Here is a 24,932-nt window from a genome sequence, read left to right on the forward strand (position 1 = left end):
CTCCAAACATTCAACGACTGTATAACAAAAGCATTTGAAAATAAATGTATTAAACAAATTCTGAATGGAGTATTCTAATTATTTTATTACAAAAAATTCTTACTTTATCCAAAAATCAAATATTTTAAATCAACAAGTCAAGCCTCTTTCTGAAAATAAATTAGCATTTTTCATCTATAAATACAATCTTCATGCATTTAGACAATGAACAAGAAAGCAATTTTCTATTTAACTCTGCTCCATTACAAATTTACCACACTAATGCCATCAAAATTCAGCACAAAGCATTTTTATAAAATTAATTTCACAGCATTATATGAATACAATTCCATAGACAGAACAGCAACAATTAATGTTGTTCTACAAAACCTGGGGGCCCCTAGAAAAGTACATCTCTCTAATCAAGACTTGCTTTTGCAGCAAAGTTAGCCATAACAATTTACATCCACTTTATCTCAATGGAAGGACCATATTGTAGGACTACAAGTCATCCATTCATAAGAAAATGCTGAAACAAGTGATCAGATACATGTAAAGCCTTAAGGGATAAAAATTTAAATGATCTAAATTCAATGTTTCAACATTTAAACTGATGTTCTGTTTTGTATAATGCCAGGAGTTCAAGCTAAAAGAAAACATACACAAACCTCTCATGAAACAACGAGGAATCAGCTGTCCAATTACCATATATAGTTGTACAAAAGTTGTTCATCGATCTTTCGTATATCTCACGTAAAAATCAACCCCAGCTTTGATCAATTGAGAACACCAAGTAGCAAGTTGGTTAACAAATGTCTTCACACCAAGGTCATAATGCAGAGTTAGATTTATAATTGAGAACTTAAAATTATCCTCTGTCAACTTCATCATTGAATAGCCAAAGGTCATAAATACATTGAAAATCCAATGAAACCATTTCATAAACATCAACTAAGTCAATTCCATTAAACAATAACATGACTAAAATTACAAAGTGGACAAACCGCTCATGTAGCTAAACAACTCAAATTACAAAATTACTACCATTAAATATGAATATAAACCCCAATTGTCAAAAGCAAATTTTTGCGTGCTTTTTGCTGTCTATAGAGACAAAGGGAATTAATAAATGAGAAAACGTGTAATTTTTCCATTCTGTGATCAAGAATTCTCCCATGGCTATCAAAGTTAACGTCATGAGTTCCTAAAATGTAGCTTGCACTTTTTTAAATTCCATCTAGGGTTGTAGACATCACTGGCAAGGCCAGCATTTGTTGTCCATTCCTTACTATTCTTGAACTGAGTTGCTTCCTAAGCAACTTCAGACAGTCGTTAAGAGTCAATCATACTACGATGGGTCAGGTGTCACATGTAGGCCAGATCAGGTAAAGAAGGTGGATTTCCTCCCTTAAAGGGTATTAGTGAACCACTTTTTTTAAAAACAATAATCCACCACAATTATCATGGTCACCACTGTTGAGACAATTTTAGATTTATTAATGATTGAATTTACATTCCACCAGCTGGGGAAGATTTGAACACATGTCCCTAGAATATTATTCTGGGCCTCTGGATTACTAGTCCAGTGATATTATCACTATGCTACTGTCTCCCTTAACTTTAATTCAGCATTGCAGAATTCATTCAGTGTCTAATTACATCTCAACAAATCATAAGCTGTTGTTACGTCAACTAAATCCACATTTCTGCAATAACTTATATTGCCCTCAAGTGAAAGGATGAAAAAATGATTTTGCATTTGAGAAGCATTTGTACATGTGATACAGATATTATATGCCTGTTAATACCACTGAGAGGACTAGGTTCAATCCAGAGTATAACATGATCCTAGGTGCTTGCACTGGCCCCAAAAACATTTAGATTGGCAAAGAGATAGGGCTCGAGTATTTTTGGCAGCATCAAACTTCACGGCATAGTTTAATAAACAACGGTTATTCAGTGAGATCTACAAGCAAGTGAGCAAAATTAGGCAACTTAGTTTTCCTTCAAGAAAGACACATTACAATAATTGTTTCAATAATAATGAAGCTTTCCCGAAATGGGAGCATTCATTTTCTAGCAGTAAGACTGCTTTTTATAAACAAAGATTATTCTATGAGATCTACGAGCAAGTGAGCAAAATTAGGCAACTTACCTTTTCCTTCAAGAAAGACATATTAAAATAATTGTTTCAATAATAATGAAGCTTTCCCAAAATAGGAACATTCATTTTCAAACAGTAAGACTGCTTTTCAAATGATCTGAATTGATAACCATGACTATTAAGCCTGCAATATTTCTAATTTGCCAGATTACTTTTGCAAGGTAATTTTACTGACATTCACACAATATGTTTCACAACCAAACATCACAGAAAACACTCCCATACCAAGAAAGAAAAAGTAATTATTGGGTTCTATAATCAACTTTGATTTAACTGAAAGACAAAAACCACACTCACCAAGTCTGGATGTAAGGGTGTCCAGGCCTACTAACAATGCAGGGATTTGTTGTAGCTGTTCCTGCAGCTCAATGAAGTGGTTCCTTTTTCTCTCCCAGTATGCTGATAGTACCACCACTCTGCCATCTACTGCCTGCAACATTGTGAACCATTTAGCAAGTACAGATGATAATGCATTAAGAACAAACAATTCATCTATTTATATGATTTAAATTTTGTGTTAAATTCCTGGACATCTTTACAATGGCATTAAATCGTTTAACTTAAATTATGAATAATTATGATTTTTTTCAGCACAGAAAATAGAAGCAGGCTGTATTTTTTAAAGAAATGCTGACCTACTCACACAGCTCATAGGCCCTGTGAACTGGCTATTGCCCATGTTTTACAATATTTATTGGTGAAACTGTTAAGTGGTGTGAAAGTGCACCCATTACCACTAATCGCCAAGTCCTCAAATTTAGCTGATGTCGCAACTAAATTACCTTCTAAAGCACAACAGCTAAAAATGATATAGATCAGCATATAGGCAATGGATTTAGGCTTAAAAAATGTGAATAAAGAAACCTAATGTTGTAACAAGCACACCAGTACAAAATGGTGCACACTGATACACTGCGATCCCCAACTTAATCACCCACACCATAAAGCTAAGTATCAGTAGAAGCCAGACTCTTCATCATAGAATAAAAGGAGACATAACAGCAAGTCACACTGGCAGTGTTCACACTTCTTTTTGAAGAAAAACTTGCCTTTATATGGTATCCTTCATAACCAAGATGCCGCAAGGCACTTCAAAGCTAGTGAAGTACTTCTTTGAAGTTTGTAATGTAGGAAATATGGCAGCCAATTTATGCACAGAAAGCTCCCAAAGCAGCAATGTCATCATTACCAATAACTTATTTTATAAAGTGTTGGTTGAAGGGTTTTGACCAGGGCAGTGGGGTAACTCTCCGACTTTGAAATAATGCAATAGGTTCATTTACATTCACCTGAGAGGAAACAGGAGCTCGTGTTTGTTTTATTCATTCATGGGACATGCTCAGCTCCACTTTCCCGCCCTCTCCCCATAACCCTTAATCCCCTCTCTTATCAAAAACCCATCAACCCGCGTCTTAAAAATATTTAGCGAGGCAGCCTCCACCACTTCAACGGGCAGAGAATTCCAGAGATTCACCACCCTTTGAGTGAAGAGGTTCCTCCTCAGCTCTGTTCTAAACCGCCCCCCTTTTATCTTGAGGCTGTGCCCCCTAGTCCTACTGTCTTTTTTCAGCGGGAAGAGTCTTTCCACCTCTATCCTATCCATCCCATTCATCATCTTATACATCTCAATGAGATCTCCCCTCATTCTTCTAAACTCTAACGAGTACAAGCCTAGTTTATTCAGCCTCTCCTCATAGCTCAACCCCCTCAACTCCGGTATCAGCCTAGTAAACCTCCTCTGCACTCCCTCCAAGGCCAAAATATCTTTGCGCAGGTGCGGCGCCCAAAACTGCACACAGTACTCCAGCTGCGGCCTCACCAATGCCCCATACAGCTGCAGCAAGACCTCCCTACTTTTATATTCAATCCCCTTGGTTATGAAGGCCAGCATCCCATTTGCCTTCCTGACCACCTGCTGCACCTGCAAGCTGGGTTTTTGCGACTCATGCACAAGGACCCTGAGGTCCCTCTGCACCGTCGCCTGCTGCAGTTTTTCGCCCCGTAAGTAATAATCCCTCCTACCAAAGTGGACCACCTCACACTTGCCAACATTAAATTCCATTTGCCATTTCCTGGCCCATTCGCCCAGCCTATCTAGATCCTTCTGCAGACTCTCCACACCCTCCGCACAATTTGCCGTTCCCCCAATCTTGGTGTCATCAGCAAATTTCGACACTCTACACTCGGTTCCCTCCTCCAGATCATCTATATAAATGGTAAAAAGCTGAGGCCCCAGCACCGACCCCTGGGGCACTCCACTAGTCACCATCCGCCAATCCGAATAGCACCCGTTGACCCCCACTCTCTGCCTCCTATTTGACAACCAATCCTCGATCCACGCTAACACCCTACCCCCAACTCCATGTCCCTCGACCTTCTGCAATAACCTCTTGTGAGGTACTTTGTCAAACGCCTTCTGAAAATCTAGAAAGACCACATCCACCGGCTCTCCTCTATCCACCGCCCTAGACACATCCTCATAGAACTCCAGTAAATTTGTCAGACACGACTTCCCTTTAATGAAACCGTGCTGCGTCTGCTCTATCAAGCAATTCCCTTCAAGATGCCTCGCAATTTCCTCCTTAATGACAGATTCTAACATTTTACCTACCACAGACGTTAAACTAACCGGCCTATAATTCCCCGCCTTTTGCCTGGCACCCTTCTTAAACAACGGCGTAACATTAGCCGTTTTCCAATCATCCGGCACTTCCCCGGATTCCAGCGACGTCTGGAAAATAACCACCAAGGCATCCACCATCACCTCCGCCATTTCTTTCAGAACCCTCGGATACAGGTATAGCTATCAGCAGGGGGAAATGAATAGGCTGTCTCATTTCTCTCATGAAGAGAAGGTTGGGAGTGACCTAACAGAGGTCTTGAACTAATGCAAGGTTTTGACAAAGTAGACACATGAAGAGCATTTCCATTTGTGGGAAGAACAAAACTCGAGACCATCAATATAAAATATTCACCAGGAAATCAATTAGGGAATTCATAAAAAGCTTCTTTACCCACAGAGTGATGAGAATGTGGAACTTGCTAATACAGGGAATGGTCGAAGCAAATAACAGAGGCATTTTCAGGGAAGCTAAACAAACATAAGAAATAGGAGCAGGAGTAGGCCAACTAGCCCTTCGAGCCTGCCCCGCCATTCAATAAGATCATGGCTGATCTGTCATGGCTCAGTTCCACATTCCCGCCCTCTCCCCATAACCCTTAATCCCCTCTCTTATCAAAAACCCATCAACCCGTGTCTTAAAAATATTTAGCGAGGTAGCCTCCACCACTTCAACGGGCAGAGAATTCCAGAGATTCACCACCCTTTGAGTGAAGAAGTTCCTCCTCAACTCCGTTCTAAACCGCCCCCCCTTTATCTTGAGGCTGTGCCCCCTAGTCCTACTGTCCTTTCTGAGCGGGAAGAGTCTCTCCACCTCTATCCTATCCATCCCATTCATCATCTTATACGTCTCAATGAGATCTCCCCTCATTCTTCTAAACTCTAACGAGTACAAGCCTAACTTATTCAGCCTCTCCTCATAGCTCTACCCCCTCAACTCCGGCATCATCCTAGTAAACCTCCTCTGCACTCCCTCCAAGGCCAAAATATCCTTGCGTAAGTACGGCGCCCAAAACTGCACACAGTACTCCAGCTGCGGCCTCACCAATGCCCTATACAGCTGCAGCAAGACCTCCCTACTTTTATATTCAACCCCCCTCACAATGAAGGCCAGCATCCCATTCGCCTTCCTGACCACCTGCTGCACCTGCAAGCTGGGTTTTTGCGACTCACGCACAAGGACCCCAAGGTCCCTCTGCACCGTCGCCTGCTGCAGTTTTTCACCACATAATAATCCTTCCTACCATTATTCCTACCAAAGTGGACCACCTCGCACTTGCCAACATTAAATTCCATTTGCCATTTCCTGGCCCATTCGCCCAGCTTATCTAGATCCTTCTGTAGACTCTCCACACCCTCCGCATAATTTGCCTTTCCCCCAGTCTTGGTGTCATCAGCAAATTTCGACACCCTACACTCGGTTCCCTTCTCCAGATCATCTATATAAATGGTAAATAGCTGAGGCCCCAGCACCGACCCCTGGGGCACTCCACTAGTCACCATCTGCCAATCCAAATAGCACCCATTGACCCCCACTCTCTGCCTCCTATTTGACAACCAGTCCTCTATCCACGCTAACACCCTACCCCCAATTCCATGCCCCCGACCTTCTGCAATAACCTCTTGTGAGGTACCTTGTCAAACGCCTTCTGAAAATCAAGAAAGACCACATCCACTGGCTCTCCTCTATCCACCTCCCTAGACACATCCTCATAGAACTCCAGTAAATTTGTCAGACACGACTTCCCTTTAACGAAACCGTGCTGCGTCTGCTCTATCAAGCAGTTCCCCTCAAGATGCCTCGCTATTTCCTCCTTGATGACGGATTCTAACATTTTACCTACAACAGACGTTAAACTAACCGGCCTATATTTCCCTGCCTTTTGCCTGGCACCCTTCTTAAACAACGGCGTAACATTAGCCGTTTTCCAATCTTCCAGCACTTCCCCAGAATCCAGCAACGTCTGGAAAATAACCACCAAGGCATCCACTATCACCTCCGCCATTTCTTTCAGAACCCTCGGATGCATTCCATCCGGTCCTGGGGACTTGTCCACAATCAGCCCCTCCAGTCTGTTGAGCACCGCCTCTCTAGTAACAGTAATGTCATCGAGACCCTCCAGTCCTACCACCTTTCCATCTCTAACACCCGGCAAATACGTGCGAGAGAAAATAAAGGATTAAATTGAAAAGGGTAGATGGAGAAAGACAATTGTTGGACACAAGAAGTATGGACTGATTAAGCCAAATAGCTTGTTTCTGTGCTGTATATCCAACGCAATCCTATTTAAGTTGTTGAGTAAATCAATTAGGGCATCTCAAATGCTGAATCCAGATTTCATTTACTTAAATCTTTGCCAAATTCTCTTTTCTCAAATATTCATTCCTCAAAATGAATTTTGTTGCCCTCTATTCCCTAAAGGGCTCCATTTCTTTCATAGAAAATATTAAAGGAAACATGAAAATTAGAATACTGTCAAAGAGCTGGCAAAGCACAGGTGCACTGGGACACATGACCTAATTTTCTGTAGATTTTATGATAAATGCTCCTGTGATGTCAAAATCCATTTAAAAATATTCCCAGAATACAGCATATAAAGATACATTTTTAAATCCAATGTTAAATATGATAGTCTCAGTGGAACAAATGCTAATTAAAATAGCAAGTTATTAACAAGTAAGAACTAGTGTTCTTAACCTGAGGTGTTCAGCAATATAATCTGTGGTGCATTGAATTTTTTAATATATTGACATCCAACTGAACTGAAAACACACAAGTAAAAACGTTGTTCTTCCAAACTTGTGTTTTACTGAAGTCAACATTTTGAGTTAGTGCAATCTATTACCAACCCTTACAGAAGTACCTTCTCTCCCAGGAGATTACATGGCTGAAGGTGGCGGGTTGGAGAGGAAGAATGTTCTTCCATGGTTAGTAAGCTTATAGATGACACAAAGATTGGTGGCATAGTGGACAGTGAAGAAAGTTATCTCCGATTGCAACGGGATCTTGATCAATTGGGCCAGTGGACTGACAAATGGCAGATAGAGTTTTAGACAAATGCGAGGTGATGCTTTTTTAGGTTGCAACAGGGCAGGACTTACTCAGTTAATGGTAGGGTGTTGGGGAGAGTTACAGAACAAAGAGATCTAGAGGTACATGTTCGTAGCTCCTTGAAAGTGGAGTCATAGGTAAACAGAGTGGTAAAGAAAGCATTCGGCATGCTTGGTTTCATCGGTCAGAACACTGAATACAGGAGTTGAGACGTCTTGTTGAAGTTGTACAAGACATTGGTACGGCCACAGTTGGAGTACTGTGTGCAGTTCTGGTCACCTTATTATAGAAAGGGTATTATTAATTTAGAAAGAGTGCAGAAAAGATTTGCTAGGATGCTACCAAGACTTGATGTTTTGGATTATAAGGAGAGGCTGGATAGACAGGGACGTTTTTTTCTCTAAAAAAGGCAGCTGAGGGGTGATCTTATAGAGGTCTATAAAATAATGAGGGGCATAGATCAGCTAGATAGTCAATATCTTTTCCCAAAGGTGGGGAGTCTAAAACTAGAGGACATATGTTTAAGGTGAGAGGGGAGAGATATAAAAGTAACCAGAGGAGCAATTTTTTCACGCAGAGGGTGGTGAATGTCTGGAATGAGCTGTCAGAGGTAGTCGTAGAGGCTGGTACAATTTTGTTTTTTAAAAAGCATTTAGATACTTACATGGGTAACATGGATATAGAGAGATATGGGCCAAATGCAGTCAATTGGGATTAGCTTCAGGGTTTTAAAAAAAAGGCAGCGTGGACAAGTTGAGCCGAAGGCCCTGTTTCCATGAAGTAAACCTCTATGGCTATGAATGTTAAATCTGCTCTGGCATGAAACAAGCAGATGGAAGTTGAGCGGGGTCGCTTAGAAATCATAGAAACCCTACAGTATAGAAAGAGGCCGTTCGGCCCATCGAGTCTGCACCAAACACAATCCCACCCTACCCCCATATCCCTGCATATTTTACCCACTAATCCTTCTAACCTATGTATCTCAGGACACTAAGGGGCAATTTTAGCATGGCCAATCAACTCAATCCGCACATCTTTGGACTGTGGGAGGAAACCAGAGCACACGGAGAAAACCCATGCAGACACGAGGAGAATGTGCAAACTCCACACAGACAGTGACCCAAGCCGGGAATTGAACCGAGGTCCCTGGAGCTGTGAAGCAGCAGTGCTAACCACTGTGCTACCGTGCTACCCACGCACTTGGGTCAGCAGTACAACTGGGTCCAAATCCAGGGACAAGGTGCTCATCTCTTATCGTGGAATCACAGGAGTTTAAGACTGGGATTCTCAAGTCGTCTCATGAGTCCTGCTTTCCCATCATGTCTGGGCCAGTTCCTTGTGCAAGAGCAGTCCAAAATTAATCCCATTGGCCTGCTTCCTCTCCATAGCCTGTATTGTCCCTTCAAAAGTTAATTTTACTTTCATTAAGCACAACCTCTACCCCGACCACTCCACGTTCTAGCCACTCAGATATATCTCCCAACCGCTCTCCTCAGTGAAAAGTTTACATTGATGCCACCCACTCAATGATAGCCCAACCACTTAAATAATCTCTTTTCATCTAAGCATCCAGATCATGCAAAATCTGACACCCCATTTCAACCCATAACCAAAACTGTTACATCTACCACTACAATATCACCTTCCTCTGCCTCTACTCCACCCTTGCTGCTGTAGCTGATACCAATTGTCACCTCCCAAGTGACCTACTTGATGGCCTTCCATTGTCCATGAACAGAAGCTTATTTGAAACTCAGTAGCCTGCATCTGATTTACAGTGGCCTTCTGTTTTTCAATACATTAAATTTAAAATCATCCTCTTAAAATCATTTTAGAAGCTTACCCATTTCTGCAGCCTACTCCAGCCTTAACCCTTCCATCTCCTTTAGTGCTTCAACCCTGGCCTTTTCTCACTCCTCCACTCAAATTACGGAACTTAGAGCCACAACCTTCTGATTCAGAGGACTGAGTCCATCATTGAACTGTTGATACCTTTAATGCATGCTGAAACCAATAGTTATTAGTCAACTAACCCCACTATTAATTACACTGTCATGGGAATTTGTGCCAAACTGACTGGCTTCTTGGCAAAAGGGAGGAACATAAAACAATCACTATTTTGACAAGAGAAAAAGAACATACAAAACTAATGGAACTAAAGGCTGAGAAGTTCGCTGAACCTGATGGCCTGCATCCTGTTTTCCAGAGGAACACAGAGGGACAGGGGGGAGGGGAAGGAGTGAGAGGGAGACAGGGATCTGCGGGGTGGGAGAGAGCGAGGGCATGGGAGAGGGGAGAGAGCAGAGAGCAGGGGGAAGAGAGAGCAGGGGGGTGGAGAGAGCAGGGGAGGGGGAACACGAGGCTGTGGGGTAAGGGGAGAGAGCAGGAGAGGAGGCAACGGGCGGGGGGGGTTGGGTTGGAGAGAGAGCAGGGGGGTAAGAGAGAGTGGCACGGTAGCACAGTGGTTAGCACTGCTGCTTCACAGCTCCAGTGTCCTGGGTTCGATTCCCGGCTCGGGTCACTGTCTGTGTGGAGTTTGCACATTCTCCTCGTGTCTGCATGGTTTTCCTCCGGGTGCTCCGGTTTCCTCCCACAAACCAAAGATGTGCGGATTAGATTGATTGGCCATGCGAAGAAACTGCCCCTTAGTGTCCAGGGATGCATAGGTTAGAGGGATTGGTGGGTATAATATGGGATAGGGTCTGGGTGGGATTGTGTTCGGTGCAGACTTGATGGGCCGAAGGGCCTCTTCCTACACTGTAGGGTTCTATGAACTATGAAGAGCAGGGAAAACAGAAAAAAGGGAAAGTGGGAAAGAGAAGGAAATTATGGAATAGTTACCCTAACTTGTGTTATTTGGAAAATACTAGATTCCACTAGTAGTAAGATAGTTGCAAGACATTTAATAAAATCGTAATACAGTCAGGCAGAATCAACATTGCTTTGTGAAAAGAAAATCACATTTGACAAATTTATTGAGTTTTTTGGGCAGGAGTGGGCTGCAGAAATAGGTACGGCTCTAAAGCGACTGAAGCAGAGTGGATAAAGGGGAATGTGCTGCACTTGGAATTCCAAAAGGTACTCACATAAGAATACTGCAGATGATAAGAGCTCATGATGCTGAGGTACTATATTCACATGGATAGAGGATTTGCTAACTAATATGTAACAGGTGTGATAGGTGGGTCATTTTAGGGTTGGTAAGCTGTTACTTGGAGAGTGCCACAAGTATCAGTGGTGGGGCCTCAACTATTTACAACCTATACTTGGAAGAAGAGCTAATCCCTTAGCAAATTTGGTAACAAAATGGAAGAGTCTCCAAAGAGATACAAATACTTCAAGTGAGTGGGCAAAACAAAAATTGGCAGATGGGATAATGATATAGGAAAATCTAAGGTGTCCAAAGAACAAAAGAACAAAGAACACAGCCTGGTGGCTGTGGCTGTGGTGAGTGCCTGATTTAAATTGAAAACTGCTTTTTTTCTGTACTTCCGGTTCTCGGGGTTTGTTTCAGAGTAGTTTACTTCCGTACTGGAAGTTAGGCGAGGGGATAGTCTGTGAGGGGGAGCGGGGGGTATAAAAAAGGGGTAGCAACACACAGCGGGCAGCGTCGGGAGCGGGCAGCGGAGCGAGTGGGAGCTGAGTGAGAAGGGCTTTAGCTCGCTGGGCTTAGGAGAGAGCAGGCTTGGAGAAGGGGCGTTGTACATTTCTACCTTTTGGCGCTTATAGGAGGTTGGGACATGGTAGGGAATATAGGGAGGAATATAAGCTGTGTCAGGTGCCGCATGTGGGAGTTCTTGGTGGCATCACGTGTCCCCAAGGTCCACATCTGTACTAAATGTTTAGAACTGCAGCGCTTGAGGGCCCGGGTCAGGCAACTCGAGGGGCGTCTGGAAGATGCGTTTCTAGTCAGGGAAAATGAGGAGTTAATGGCTAGGAACCATGAGCAGGAAGAGGTCCCACGGGCTGAAGAGCAGGAAGGGTGGACGACTGTTAGGAGGAGAAAGAGGAAGAAGAAGAGTAGTCAGGGTCCCCCGGCCTCCCCAGAGGCCCCCCAAAGTTCGTCGACAGGGGCACAGAAAGATAGGCAGGAGGGGGAGACTGACTTAGAGGGACAGAAGGGGGCTGGCAAGGTAATAGTGGTAGGGGATGGGAGGGTCCGAGGTATTGATAGGAGGTTCTGTGGGCAGAGGTGTGACTCCAGGATGGTGGTCTGCCTCCCTGGAGCAGGGGTAAAGGATGTAACAGAAAGGGTAGAGGGAATTTTGAAAGGGGAGGGGACCCAGGCTGAGGTCATAGTACACGTAGGGGAGGGGGACATAGGAAGGAGGAGTAGGGTAGAGGTCCGTAGGCAATTTAGGGAGTTGGGGTCCAAACTAAAGAGCAGGGCCTCCAGGGTGGCACTCTCTGGGTTGCTGCCCAGTACCAGCAGGGCAAAGAATGACAAGATCATGCAGCTGAATGCATGGTTGAGGGATTGGTGTAGGGTAGAGGGCTTTACTTTTGTGGATCACTGGGAGGTGTTTAGGAGAGAAGGGCAACTGTACAGGAGGGGTGGGGAGAATTTGAATGGGAGGGGAACTAGTGTCTTAGCGGGGAGGTTAGCTGGGGTGTTTAGGAATGGTTTAAACTAATGGGGGGGGCGGGGGGGGGGGATGTGTGTGGGAGAGAGTCGGGTGAAAGGAAAATTATCAGGGAGAAGGAGGTTCCGAGGGACACTCGTGGGTTGAACTGTGTCTGTTTCAATGCTAGGAGTGTGACAGGGAAAACGGATGAGCTTAGGGCCTTGATGTTTGTGAGGAAGTTAGATGTGGTGGCTGTAACGGAGACGTGGTTATGGGAAGGGCAGGACTGGCAGCTGAATGTTCCTGGGTACAAGTGTTTTAGGTGTGACAGAGGAGGGTTGAAGAGAGGTGGAGGGGTGGCACTGTTAGTAAAGGAGAACATCACAGTAGTGCAGAGGGAGGACAAGATGGAAGAGATAGGGATTGAGTCACTGTGGGTGGAGTTGAGAAATAAAAAGGGAGAGATTACGTTGCTGGGGATGTACTATAGGCCACCCAACAGCCCGAGGTCAGTGGAGGAAGGCATTTGCAGGGGCATTTTGGATAGGTGCGGGAAGAATAGGGTGGTTGTAGTGGGTGACTTTAATCTACCTGGAGTGAATTGGAGGGGGCCTAGAGCTGGGGGTACGGAGGGAGAGGAGTTTGTGAAATGTTTTTTGGAAGTGTCTCTAGAGCAGTATGCAACTAGCCCGACTAGGGGAGGGGCTATAATGGATTTAGTGTTGGGTAATGAGCCAGGGCAGGTGGTTGAGGTAGAGGTAGGCAAACATGTGGCTAACAGTGACCATAAGTCCGTCTACTCCCGGCCAAACGGGAGTGTGCTGAACTGGGGAAAGGCGAGCTATGGCAGGATTAGGAGGGAGCTGCAGGACACTGATTGCTGGCAAGTCCACGGTTGGCAAGTGGGAGGCTTTTAAGGGCAAAATGAAATGGTTGCAGGGGAGGTATGTTCCAGTTAAGCAGAAGGATGGGAAAGGTAGGATTAGAGAGCCGTGGATTACAGGGGGTATTGAAGACTTGGTCAGGAAGAAGAGGGAGGCGTATGTTAGATCGAAACAACTGGGTACGGAGAATGCGCTGGACGAATATAGAGAGAGTAGGAGGGAGCTAAAAAGGGGAATTAGAAGGGCGAAGAGGGGGCATGAAATGGCTTTGGCTGGTAGGATTAAGGAAAATCCAAAGGCATTTTATTCCTATATTAGGAGCAAGAGAGTAGTTAGAGGGAAAATTGGTCCTCTTAGGGACAAAAGTGGGGAGTTATGTATTGAGTTGGAGGGAATGGGGGAGCTCCTGAATGAATACTTTGCGTCGGTATTCACGAAGGAGGGGGGTTCGAAATCGTGCGGTCTCTTGGAGGGAGCTGAGGATCAGTTGCAGGAAATATCTATTACGAGGGAGGAAGTGATAGGGCTTTTAGGTAGCGTAAGGACGGATAAAACTCCGGGGCCTGATGGTATTTATCCCAGGCTGCTTAGGGAGGTGAAAGATGAAATTGCTGGGCCTCTGGCGCAAATCTTTGTCTCTTCTTTGGACACAGGTGAGGTCCCAGAAGACTGGAGGGTAGCAAATGTGGTACTGCTGTTTAAAAAAGGTAGTAGGGATAACCCTGGGAATTATAGACCGGTGAGTTTGACATCGGTGGTAGGGAAATTAATGGAAGAAATACTTAGGGGTAGGATGTATGAGCATTTGGAGCGTTGCGATCTGATTAGGGATACGCAACATGGCTTTGTTAGAGGGAGGTCTTGCCTTACGAATCTGGTGGAATTCTTTGAGGAGGTGACAAAAACGGTTGACGATGGGAGAGCCGTTGATGTCATCTATATGGATTTCAGTAAGGCGTTTGACAAAGTCCCTCATGGTAGGCTGGTAGAAAAGGTTAAGGCGCATGGGATACGAGGTCAGGTAGCTAGGTGGATTGAGAACCGGCTGGGCAATAGGAGACAGAAGTTAGTTGTGGAGGGGACCTTTTCGGGCTGGAGGCCAGTGACCAGTGGTGTGCCGCAGGGCTCAGTACTGGGACCTCTCCTCTTTGTAGTATACATAAATGACTTGGAAGAGAGCGTAGGTGGTGTGATCAGCAAGTTTGCAGATGACACCAAGATGGCAGGGTTGGCAGGTACTGAAGTGGAATGTCAGGTGATACAACAGGATATAGATAGGTTGGTGCATTGGGCAGATGGGTGGCAGGTGGAATTTAATCCTGACAAATGCGAGGTGATGCATTTTGGAAGGAATAATGCAGAGAGGAGCTATGTGATAAAAGGTAGACTGATTAGGAGTACAGACATACAGAGGGACCTGGGAGTGTAGGTTCACAAATCCATGAAGGTTGCGACACAAGTGGAGAAGGTTGTTAGGAAGGCTTATGGAATGCTAGCCTTTATAGGTAGGGGTATAGAGTATAAAAGCTGCCATCCAATGCTTCAGTTGTATAGAACGTTGGTTAGACCACATTTGGAGTACTGCGTTCAGTTCTGGTCACCTTACTACCGGAAGGACGTGGAGGCTCTGGAGAGGGTTCAGAGGAGGTTTACCAGGATGTTGCCTGGCACGGAGGGGCTGGGGTACGACGAAAGGTTGGAGAAACTGGGACTTTTCTCCTTGGGAAGACGGAGGTTGAGGGGGGACATGATAGAGGTATATAAGATACTGAAGGGAATAGATAGAGTCAATAGTGAGAGTCTGCTCCCTAGACTGGGTACAAATACGAGAGGTCATGATTTAAGGGCGAGGGGGGAGAGGTATAATTTGGATGTGAGAGGAAGGTTCTTTACGCAGAGAGTTGCGGGGGTATGGAACGCGCTACCGAGGAGGGTGGTGGAGGCAGGAACGTTGGACTTGTTTAAGGTTCAGTTAGACAGACACATGAATGAAACGAGGATGGAGGGTTATAGTAGGGGCTATTAAATAAGGTCAGAACCTCGGGAGACACCGGAAATGCAGACTTGTAAGTTAACGTTTTTGTCTTTTTATTCCGCAGGTGGAGGTCCACCTCGTTGTCAAACGAGGGGCATGCACACGGTGGGTCGTGCGTGGGCTGCTCTTGGAGGTTCCAGGAGTGGCCTAGTACTTCGTGTCGGTGTGTGTGCTTGATCCTGGACCGGTAGACGGGCGCCGCAACAGCTCGGTGACTAGCACTGCTGGCTGTGCAGATACATGGATTTGGGCCTGTATCTGTGGGAGTTTGTGCATTCTCCCTGTGGTTGCGTGGGTTTCCTCCGGGCACTCCAGTTTCCTCCCACACCCCAAAGATGTGCTCTTAGGCTGACTGGTTTACCAAATTGACACTATTCTCCCCTGAATCTGGCTAAGTTAGGGGTTCCATTCGTGGACACGCAGGGTAGAATAGGTGTAGGGTGATGCGGCGGCGCGGGCTCGTTGGGCCGAAGGGCCTGTTTCCCGTGCTGGGTTATTCTTTGTTCTTTAACAATACAGCACAGGAAACAGGCCCTTCAGCCCTCCAAGCCTGAGCCGCTCATGCTTCCAACTAGACTGTTTGTATCCCTCCATTCCCAGGTGTCCAGGCCTGTTGGAAGAATAAAAAAATTTGAATAGAGAATGCTGCAGTACAGAGGGATCTGGGTGTCCTTGTACACGAATTGTGCAGGTTCAGAATGTAACTAAGATGACAAATGGAATAGAAGGGAATACTGAGGTGTCTGGAAATGAGAAATAAAAACAGAAAATGCTGGAAAGACTGAGCAAATCTGGCAGCATCTGTGGAGAGTTTTTTTTAAATTCATTCATAGGACATGGGCATCACTGGCTGGCCAGCATTTATTGCCCAACCCTAGTTGCCCGAGGGTAGTTAAGAGTCAACCACATTGCTGTGGCTCTGGAATCAGGATGCGACTCTGAAAAGGATGAAAATAAACAGCTATTATGAGAATATAAAAAGTTAAATACAAAGGTGTTCCAAAAATAGGCTATTATCCAGAAAGAATTACAAACTAGGTTTCTCATGACTGGTGATAGCAGTGTTGAACAGCACTCTGAAATGGATGGACTGCATTACAATAAAATTAGGCAAGTTTAAAAATAAATCAACATGCCACAAATCAGAGCAAAGCAAGGATAGGAAGGTTCAGTGTTTGTGAGAAATGTCATTATACGAACATCTTTCATATTGTACAGTAACAGGTGTTCATGAATGTCAAGATTTTACTTGTATTATCAAATTGCAAACTTGTTGCAAAAGTGTGATTTTATTTAACAGAACTTCAAGGAAGGCCAAACCAGGTAAGGACAGCAGATTTCCTTCCCTGAAGGACATTAGTGAACCAGATGGGTTCTTCTGACAATCGACAATGGTTTCACGATCGTCAGTGGATTCTTAATTCCAGATTTATTTTATTGAATTCAATTCCACCATCTGCCACGGTGGGATCTGAACCTGGGCTCCCAGAACTTAGCTGAGTTTCTAAATTAATATCTAGTGGTAATATCATTAGGCCATCACTTCCCGTAGGAGTAACAGAGTCTACGCTTCAAATCCATATGACTCTTTAGAGCTGGAGAGGGGCAGAAATAGGATGGATTATAGTTGGAGTGTCAGGTAGAGAAAATGTAGCAGAACAGAAGGTCAGGGACAAGTGGGAGCTCAAGAGAGACTGACATTGTTTTAACTGAAGGCAAATTGAATGTTGGCCTTCATTGCAAGGAGGATTGAGTAGGGACATAATATCATGGGCTATACAGGGCTTTGGTGAGATCACATCTGGAAAACTGTATGTTTCTGGTCTCCTTGCTTAAGAAGGGATATATTGGCATTGGAAGCAGTACAGCAAATGTTCATTAGGCTGTTTCTTTGGGATGAAAGAGTTATGAGGAAAAGTTGAGCAGGCTGGGACTGCTCAGGAGTTTAGAAGAATGAGGGGTTATCCTATTGAAACATACAAGATTGAGGGGATTTGAAAGGGTAGATGTTGAAAGAATGCTTTCTTGCTTGGGGGAAATCAAACTCAGGGTGCAGCTTAAAAATAAGGGGTCTGCCATTTAAGATGGAGTGAAAAGAATTTCTTCTTTTAGAGGGCCTTTAGTCTTTGGAATTCTCTACACTACTACAGCAATGGAGGGTGGGTCATTGAACATATTCAAGGCTGAGTTAGACACATTTTTGATTGACATAGGAGTTAATGGTTATGGGGGACAGGCAGAAAAGTGGAACTACAGTTACAATCAGATCAGCCATGATTTATCAAATTGGAGGAAGACTTGATGTGCCAAATGGCCCACTCCTGCTGGTATTGTTTATGATCTTGTACTTCTGAATTACAATAGCGACTCCATGCTAAAAAGTACATCAATGGCCGTGAGTGCTTTGTGACATCCTAAGATCATGAAAAGGACCAAGTAAGTGCAAGGACATTTTCTTTTAAAAAAGTCTGTGTCTGCTTGCCAAAGTTTTTAAAGCACTTCGCATAAATTGAAATTACCAGACAAGTAAAACATTTTTATGGATAAAGATAAAGCAATGTACTGCAAATGCACCAACTGAGATCTAAAATTAAAATGAATGCTCAAGAAAAACATCAGTGATCACGGAGGAACATAAAACCACAACGCAGCCACTAGATGGAGCTTCTGCTATTTTAAAAATCACATTATGAAATGTTGTTAATAAACATGCTGAAATGTAATAATCGTTGGGGGCCTAAATCTCAACATCGATGTCAATTAGTTATTAAATTAACTATTTTGATGACTATGTTTCATACACATTACAGTTACATACTATGACAACTAAGATGATTTTAAAAATCATTGTCCTAATTTTCTAATTGCCACCCCCCCCCCCCCCCCCCCCCCTACTGTGCATCAATAATTTTGTAAGATCTTCTTCCTAGCACTATTACCAGGTGACAATTATTTGTGAAACCCTGATGAGCTGGGTTTCAGCTCCTGAGCCTTCTCAGTGGAGCTGGCTGCAGCTATGAGGCTGCAAGTCCTTGCATAGCCATAACCTATAAATTGTGTTATTGTTTTTCCCTTACCTGGTGACCAAGAATTACTATATTGGCAACAAGGGTTAAAGCAAACCTTGAACTGTGGGCATACAGTTTCCATTGAAGTTGAGTGAACTTGAGATAAGAGTAATTATAAAAATGTCGCTTTTTGATGTTTCCATGAAAGACTGTACATTATTACTTTCAGGCCAATGGAATAAAGGAGGGGGGATCGAGAAAGGCAATCGTCCTGAGTGTGGGTGGGATTCAGGCTTGCAATTTGCTTCACAGTTTCACAACCACAAGCATTCCCAACTCCACATCATTTAGTGAGATTGCTGAATTGGTAAAGTCACATTTCTATCTGACAACATCAGTCATTTTGTAGAGATTCTTTTATTCAAAAGGGAGAAGCCCCAAGGGAAACTATTATGTCTTATATCAAATTGAAGCAAATCTTGGAGCACTGCGACTTTGGAAGCACTTCTGAATAATATACTGTGGAACAGATTAGTCTGTGGGATGAATGAGGATTTTCAATGGAAGTTACTAGCAGAGGCAGATATATATTTTAAATGAGCTTTGGAGATAATACTGGACAGCACTGAAAAATGTTACAAATTGTGTAAAATGGTAGCATTCACAAGTTAGGATGGGAAACTGCAGTTAGCAGCAGCACCAAAAAAGATTTAATAGTGAAGTGGGATGTAAGTTCAGCTACAAATAAAACAAGATTGAGAGAGGAAATAAATCAAAAAAGATTGAAATAGAATGTTACGGTTGTGGGGGTAACCACACACTTCAACCTTGCTGGTATAAAGCAGCTGAATTTTTTTTCTGGCACGGGAAAGGCCTTGGTGCAAAAACAAGTCTACCCAGTTGTCGATTTAGTGTCACAAATATATAATGTGAAAGAAGCTAGCGTCAGCAACTTAGATGTTAACTCCCTGTTTATTGTGAAAGGGGTAAAATAGCCTGCAGTACCGTAATGCCCATAGCAAATGGAAAGCTTGTTAAGATGGAAGTAGATACTGGTGAATCTGCTACTGTGATAGATCAACATACATTGAGAGAAGGGATCCAGTCAATGAATTTAAAGAGTACTGCAGCAAAGTTAACAACTTGAAGTCACAAAAATAATGGGCACAATAGCAGTACTTGTAACTTATGGGCAACAGTCTTTTTATGTCCTAGTAATAACAGTCAAGCAAAAGGATAAAGCCTGCTGGGCCACGATTAGCCTAAGGAAATCAAACTAAATTAGACCGAGATTTTCCAAGTGCAGGAAGGAAGACTGCTCAAATTGACGAAGAAATAGGAGTGTCTTCAGTGTTGAGTTAAACAAGATAAAAGTCTTGCGGGCAAAGATCAAATGTGGATGCCATGGCGACACTTCAATTTTTTTGGGTAAGAAGAGTACCATATGCCTTATGAGAAAAGATGGATACTGAATTAAAGTGACGGGAAGAACTGGACATTATCCAGACAGTTTAGTTTGCATAATGGGCATCATCCATAGTCCCGGTTGAAGGCAGACAAAACCATCCACATCTGTGGGGACTACACGTTAACAGTTTATCAGGCTGCCAATTTGGATAAGTATCCAATCCCAAAGACTGGAAACCAGTATTGAAAGCTGACTGGAAGTCAATCTTATAAAAAACTGGATATGAATCAGTAATTTGAATTAGACAATGCTTTCTGAGGTTATGTCATGATAAACCTACACAAAGGTTTGCTCTAGTATATGTGCCTGCCCTTTGGTGTGTCATCAGCGTGTGCTATTTTCCAAAGGACAATGTCAGAAGGGCTGCCACAAATTATGGTATGCCTTGATGATGTTCTTACAACTGGATTGACAGAAGCCGAGCACATAGCTAACTTAAAGGAGGTTCTCAAGAGATTTCAAAAGCCCAGAATTCATCTCAAGAAGGAGAATTATACTTTTCAAGCTACCGAGATAGCCTACCTGGGGCAACGTGTAGATGCACAAGGATTATACCCCATACAAGACAAGGTTAGAACCATAAAAGAGGCATTGGCCCCAAAAATACATCCAAGCTCAAGGTCAGTTTTAGAAATGGTAAATTACTATGGGCATTTTTTTTTAAACTGAATCCATCAAAGTTATTAGCCCCCTTGCGTATGCTGCAAAAGCACCACCAGCATTGGTTTTGAAGGAAGCTTTTAACAGAGGAAAGTAATTGCTTATTCTTTGAACTTGTCAGTACATTTCAACCCATCTAAGAAATTAATGATAACCTGGTATGCCTCTCCATATAGTGTTGGTGCCATGTAATCCCATGACATGGATAATGGATCTGAAAGACCAATGTGGTATGTCCCAGAAGCCGGAAAGGGCTACTCACAAATGGCAATAGTATGATTATCAATAATTTTTGCTGTCAGGAAATTCCACCATTATTTGTACATAGGCACCTTACCATTGTTTCTGATCACAAACCAGGTTTGGGTCTTTTTAAAGAAGTCTACAAATATACCTTTAAGTACTGGCCTGGAATAGTGACTGCAGATGCATTTAGACGCCTCCCTTTGTAAGAGACTGATGCAGCTGCCCCAGTACCGCAAAAAATTGCCATGTCATAAGAACAGAAGAAATAGGAGCAGGAGTAGGCCATTTAGCCCTTTGAGCCTGCCCCGCCATTCAATAAGATCATGGCTGATCTGAAGTGGATCAGTTCCACTTTCCCGCTTTCTCCCCATAACACTTAATTCCCTTGTCTATCAGAAACCTATCTACCCGTGACTTAAATATATTCAACGAGGTAGCCTCCACCACTTCAATGGGCAGAGAATTCCAGAGATTCACCACCGGTTGAGTGAAGAAGTTCCTCCTCAACTCCATTCTAAACTGCACCCCCTTCCCACTCTTATTTTGAGGCTGTGCCCTCTAGTTCTGTTTTCCTTTCTAAGCAGAAAGAATCTCTCTACCTGTACCCTATTTGCCCCTTCATCATCTTGTAAGTCTTGATAAGATCCCCCCTCAGCCTTCTAAACTCCAACGAGTTCAGGCCCAGTCTATTCAATCTCTCTTCATAAGCTAACCCCCTCATCTCTGGTATCAGCCTGGTGAACCTTCTCTGTACTCCCTCCAAGGCCAATATATCCTTTCGCAAATTAGGGGACCAAAACTGCACCCAGTCCTCTAATTGCAGCCTCACCAGTAACTTGTCCAGTTGCAGCAAGACCTCCCTGCTTTTATATTCTATCCCCCTCGCTATAAAGGCCAACATTCCATTCGCCTTCTTGATCACCTGCTGCACCTGTAGACTGAGTTTTTGCAATTCGTGCACAAGGACTCTCAGGTCCCTCTGCACTGTAGCATGCTGCAGCTTTTCACCCTTTAAATAATATCCCTCCTACTATTATTTCTACCAAAGTGGATAACCTCACATTTGCTAATGTTATACTCCATCTATTAGGTCCTCACCCACTCACTCAGCCTATCCAGATCTCTCTGCAGGCTTTCTGCACCCTCCACGCAATTCACTTTTCCACTCATCTTTGCGCCATCAGCAAATTTTGTTACCTTACACTCAGCTCCCTCCTCCAGATCGTCTATGTCGTTGAATTTCTTCAACACATTAAGAAACAGATCAAATACTGGAACAGTCAGGAGTCACTGCTATCCAAAGTGACGCACAGGAAACTAATGGAATGGGCTAATGAACCAGTTTCCAAAGAGATAAAATGATATTTTATTCAAAAAGATGAGTTATCAAGAAAGCATCAGACTTTGGGAAGCAAGAGTAGTTAGGCTTTCCTGTATCAAGAAAAGTTGCTCCTAACTGAACTACACTGCACCCATTTGGGTATATCCAAAATGAAGATGCTCACCAGAAATTGTGTACGGAGGCCTGACATTGATGCCAACATCGAGAGCCTAATCAAGCACTCCTGAAAGCTGCCTACTGCAGCCCTGTTGCACTCTTGCAAGTGGTCTGACCGGCTATGGGTACAAGTCCATATTGATTACATTGGTCTATTCATGACCACAATGCTTTTGCTCCTTTTCAATGCACAAATGTTTGAAATGAAGTCTCTGGCATCGTAGTTGAGAAATTACACCTATGTTTTTCCAAACATGCAATACCTGAAGTCAGTGACTAATAATGGAACAGCCCTCAAGTGCTGAGTTTCAGAACTTCACTGCCCTCAATGGTATCAAGCAAATTAGGACTGCACCTTACCACCCAACAACCAATGGAATAGCTGAACAAGGCATCCAAACTTTTAGATCTGGCCTGAAGAAGCTGTCAGGATGGACCCAGCAGTCCAGAATGTCATGATTTCTCCTGGGCTATAGGACCACTCCGCATGCAACAACGGGAGTCCCGCCAGCAGAACTGTAAATGAACTGTCATCTCAGAATGAGACTGAGCCTCATGTTTCCAAATTTGCTGGGAAGGAAGAGGCCAGTCAAAGCAGTCAGAAAACAAAGAATATTTCATGCAAGTCAACATGGTCTTTTTCAATGAAGGAAGCAGCATATAACGGGAATTTTGGAAGTGGGTTGAGTTGGGTACCTGGAGTTGTTGTGTCCAAAACTGGGACGCTGTTTTATCAAGTGGACATAGAAGGAAGGATCACCCAGAAACATGTAGATGATTTGAGAGTGAGTGTTGTCCCAACAGCCAGCCATACTGCCATCTGGCACTGTTGTCAATTTTCTAAGCACTTAAGTACCTGTGGAATGCCGACGTCTCCATGCAAATAGAACCGAATGGCCTGTGCCTGGAGAGCCACCAGTCATTGCAATTTCAGACAACAGCAATCCTGTGGAAAGAACAGTTACACCGTTCCACAAAGATCTGGAAACTCTCGACTTAATTTAGAATGTTTAATTATCTTGGACTATGCATATTGAGTATTGACATTTGTATTCATGTGCTTGGAGAGCATAGGGATGTGGTGATTGTCCCTTTAAGGATCAATCTGCAGAATAAGGGTCACATGACCCAGGGAACCAGGCCGGGGGAACCACCTCGGTGAGCTCAGGTTTCTGTTCCTGAACCTTTTCAGGGAGCTGGATGCAGTGATGTGGCTGCAAGCTTCTGTATAGCCTTTAGTTGTAAATAACTGTTGTTTTTCCCTTAACTGGTGAACAAGAATTATTACATTTTGATAGCATCCTTCACAGTTCAGATCTTACAATTCTGTCCAAAAAAAGTGTACGTTTTATTCTGGAGCCAGAAATTGGCAAGCATTTGCTCTTTGATTTCACCTGACTAGTTACAGACCACAAGTCTTCGTAATCTTAAAAGCACAGTTCTATTTAAACATTGACCCATCTAAGCACAATAATGCATCAATACAGCTTGGAATCAGAGTCATAGAAGTTTACAGCATGGGAACAGGCCCTTCGGCCCAGCTTGTCCACACCGCCCTTTTTTTTTAAACCCCTAAGCTGGCCCCAATTGCCCACATTTGGCCCATATCCCTCTATACCCATCTTATCCATGTAACTGTCTAAATGCTTCTTAAAAGACAAAACTGAAGCCACTTGAAGAAGGGAAAGGGTTAATGGATTTTGTACCTAGAATATATCACAAACATAACCCTTCATCATGACTGATCTTCTCAAGCTTATACTGCTCCTGGCAGTAATATAAGTTATTTGTTCATGTCTTATCACCAGACTCTGATAACAGCAGCCTAGGAGTGGGAGAGCAAGATGGGAGAATAGGAGATACCAGGTGATTTGAGATTAAATTAATTCATTTGGCTCCTAGCCGAAAGTATTTGTGTTTTGTTTTAAGTAGATGGTTCATGAATGACAAGTCAAACAGCTTCAAGACTCCAAGATTGTTTATCACAACCTAGTGATAATTGAGACTTGATGAGTTTGGTTCATTCTGATTTTCTCATTGTTAACTTCGCAGCCTTTTGGCCAAGATCAAGTTTGATATTCTGTGCTTAGTTGAAGTCATAAGGTTACATTTTAGCTTCATTTGAAGCAATTTTTAAAAGTGGATTCTCAGCCATTTGGCTAAGATGCAAATGAGATCAAGCCTTGGAGGAGGAGGTATTCCTACTCCAATCAGCTTGGATCATGTAGATCAAGCCCAAGACAGGAGGTGAGAGCCCTCTCGTCAGCTTGGATCTGGAATGTCCCAACTTGTTGAGACTCTGAACTGTATTTGATTGGATTGAATTGGGATAAAAACAAAAAAAAACCTTTCCAATTAAAATGATTGGTTATGCTTAAGTGTTATAGTTTCTGACATTTAATTGATAGAATAAATTGAGTACACAAAATAATCAACTTATAAATGGGAAATTACCTAAATTCTAAAGAGGTAAATAAGTTTAATTTTGACAAATAAAAGGTAATGGAAATAAAGTCTGTATGGTTTTTTTTCAAAGAGAGATGCATTGAAACATATTCTCAGTTCATGATGTAACCACTTGAATGTGAGATACTGTTACAAAGTAATATGTTTTGTGACTTTCCTATACTGAGTAAATGTTATCTGTGGTAATCCTTGTGTTCACATGTAAAGTTTGTTCGGTATGTAAATGCTAATAAGTTGGGGGTTAATATTTGTGAAAAGCTAAAAGCTCTGGACAGTGTCAATGACTT

The 24,932-nt window shown here is 43.2% G+C and overlaps 1 protein-coding gene across 1 annotated transcript in view; it reads right to left on the bottom strand.

The window, feature by feature from the left end:
- The window catches only part of LOC145353613 (dysbindin-like), a 216,631-nt gene that overhangs the window by 142,823 nt on the left and 48,876 nt on the right, over nucleotides 1-24,932 (bottom strand). Inside the window, exon 5 of the mRNA XM_080204382.1 lies at nucleotides 2,441-2,573. Within this exon, the coding sequence (XP_080060508.1) occupies nucleotides 2,441-2,573 (133 nt within the window). The remainder of the gene's footprint in view (nucleotides 1-2,440; nucleotides 2,574-24,932) is intronic.

Source organism: Carcharhinus amblyrhynchos, chromosome 2 (genome assembly GCF_965287045.1).
Source record: "Carcharhinus amblyrhynchos chromosome 2, sCarAmb.v2.hapA, whole genome shotgun sequence".
Lineage (NCBI taxonomy): Eukaryota > Metazoa > Chordata > Chondrichthyes > Carcharhiniformes > Carcharhinidae > Carcharhinus > Carcharhinus amblyrhynchos.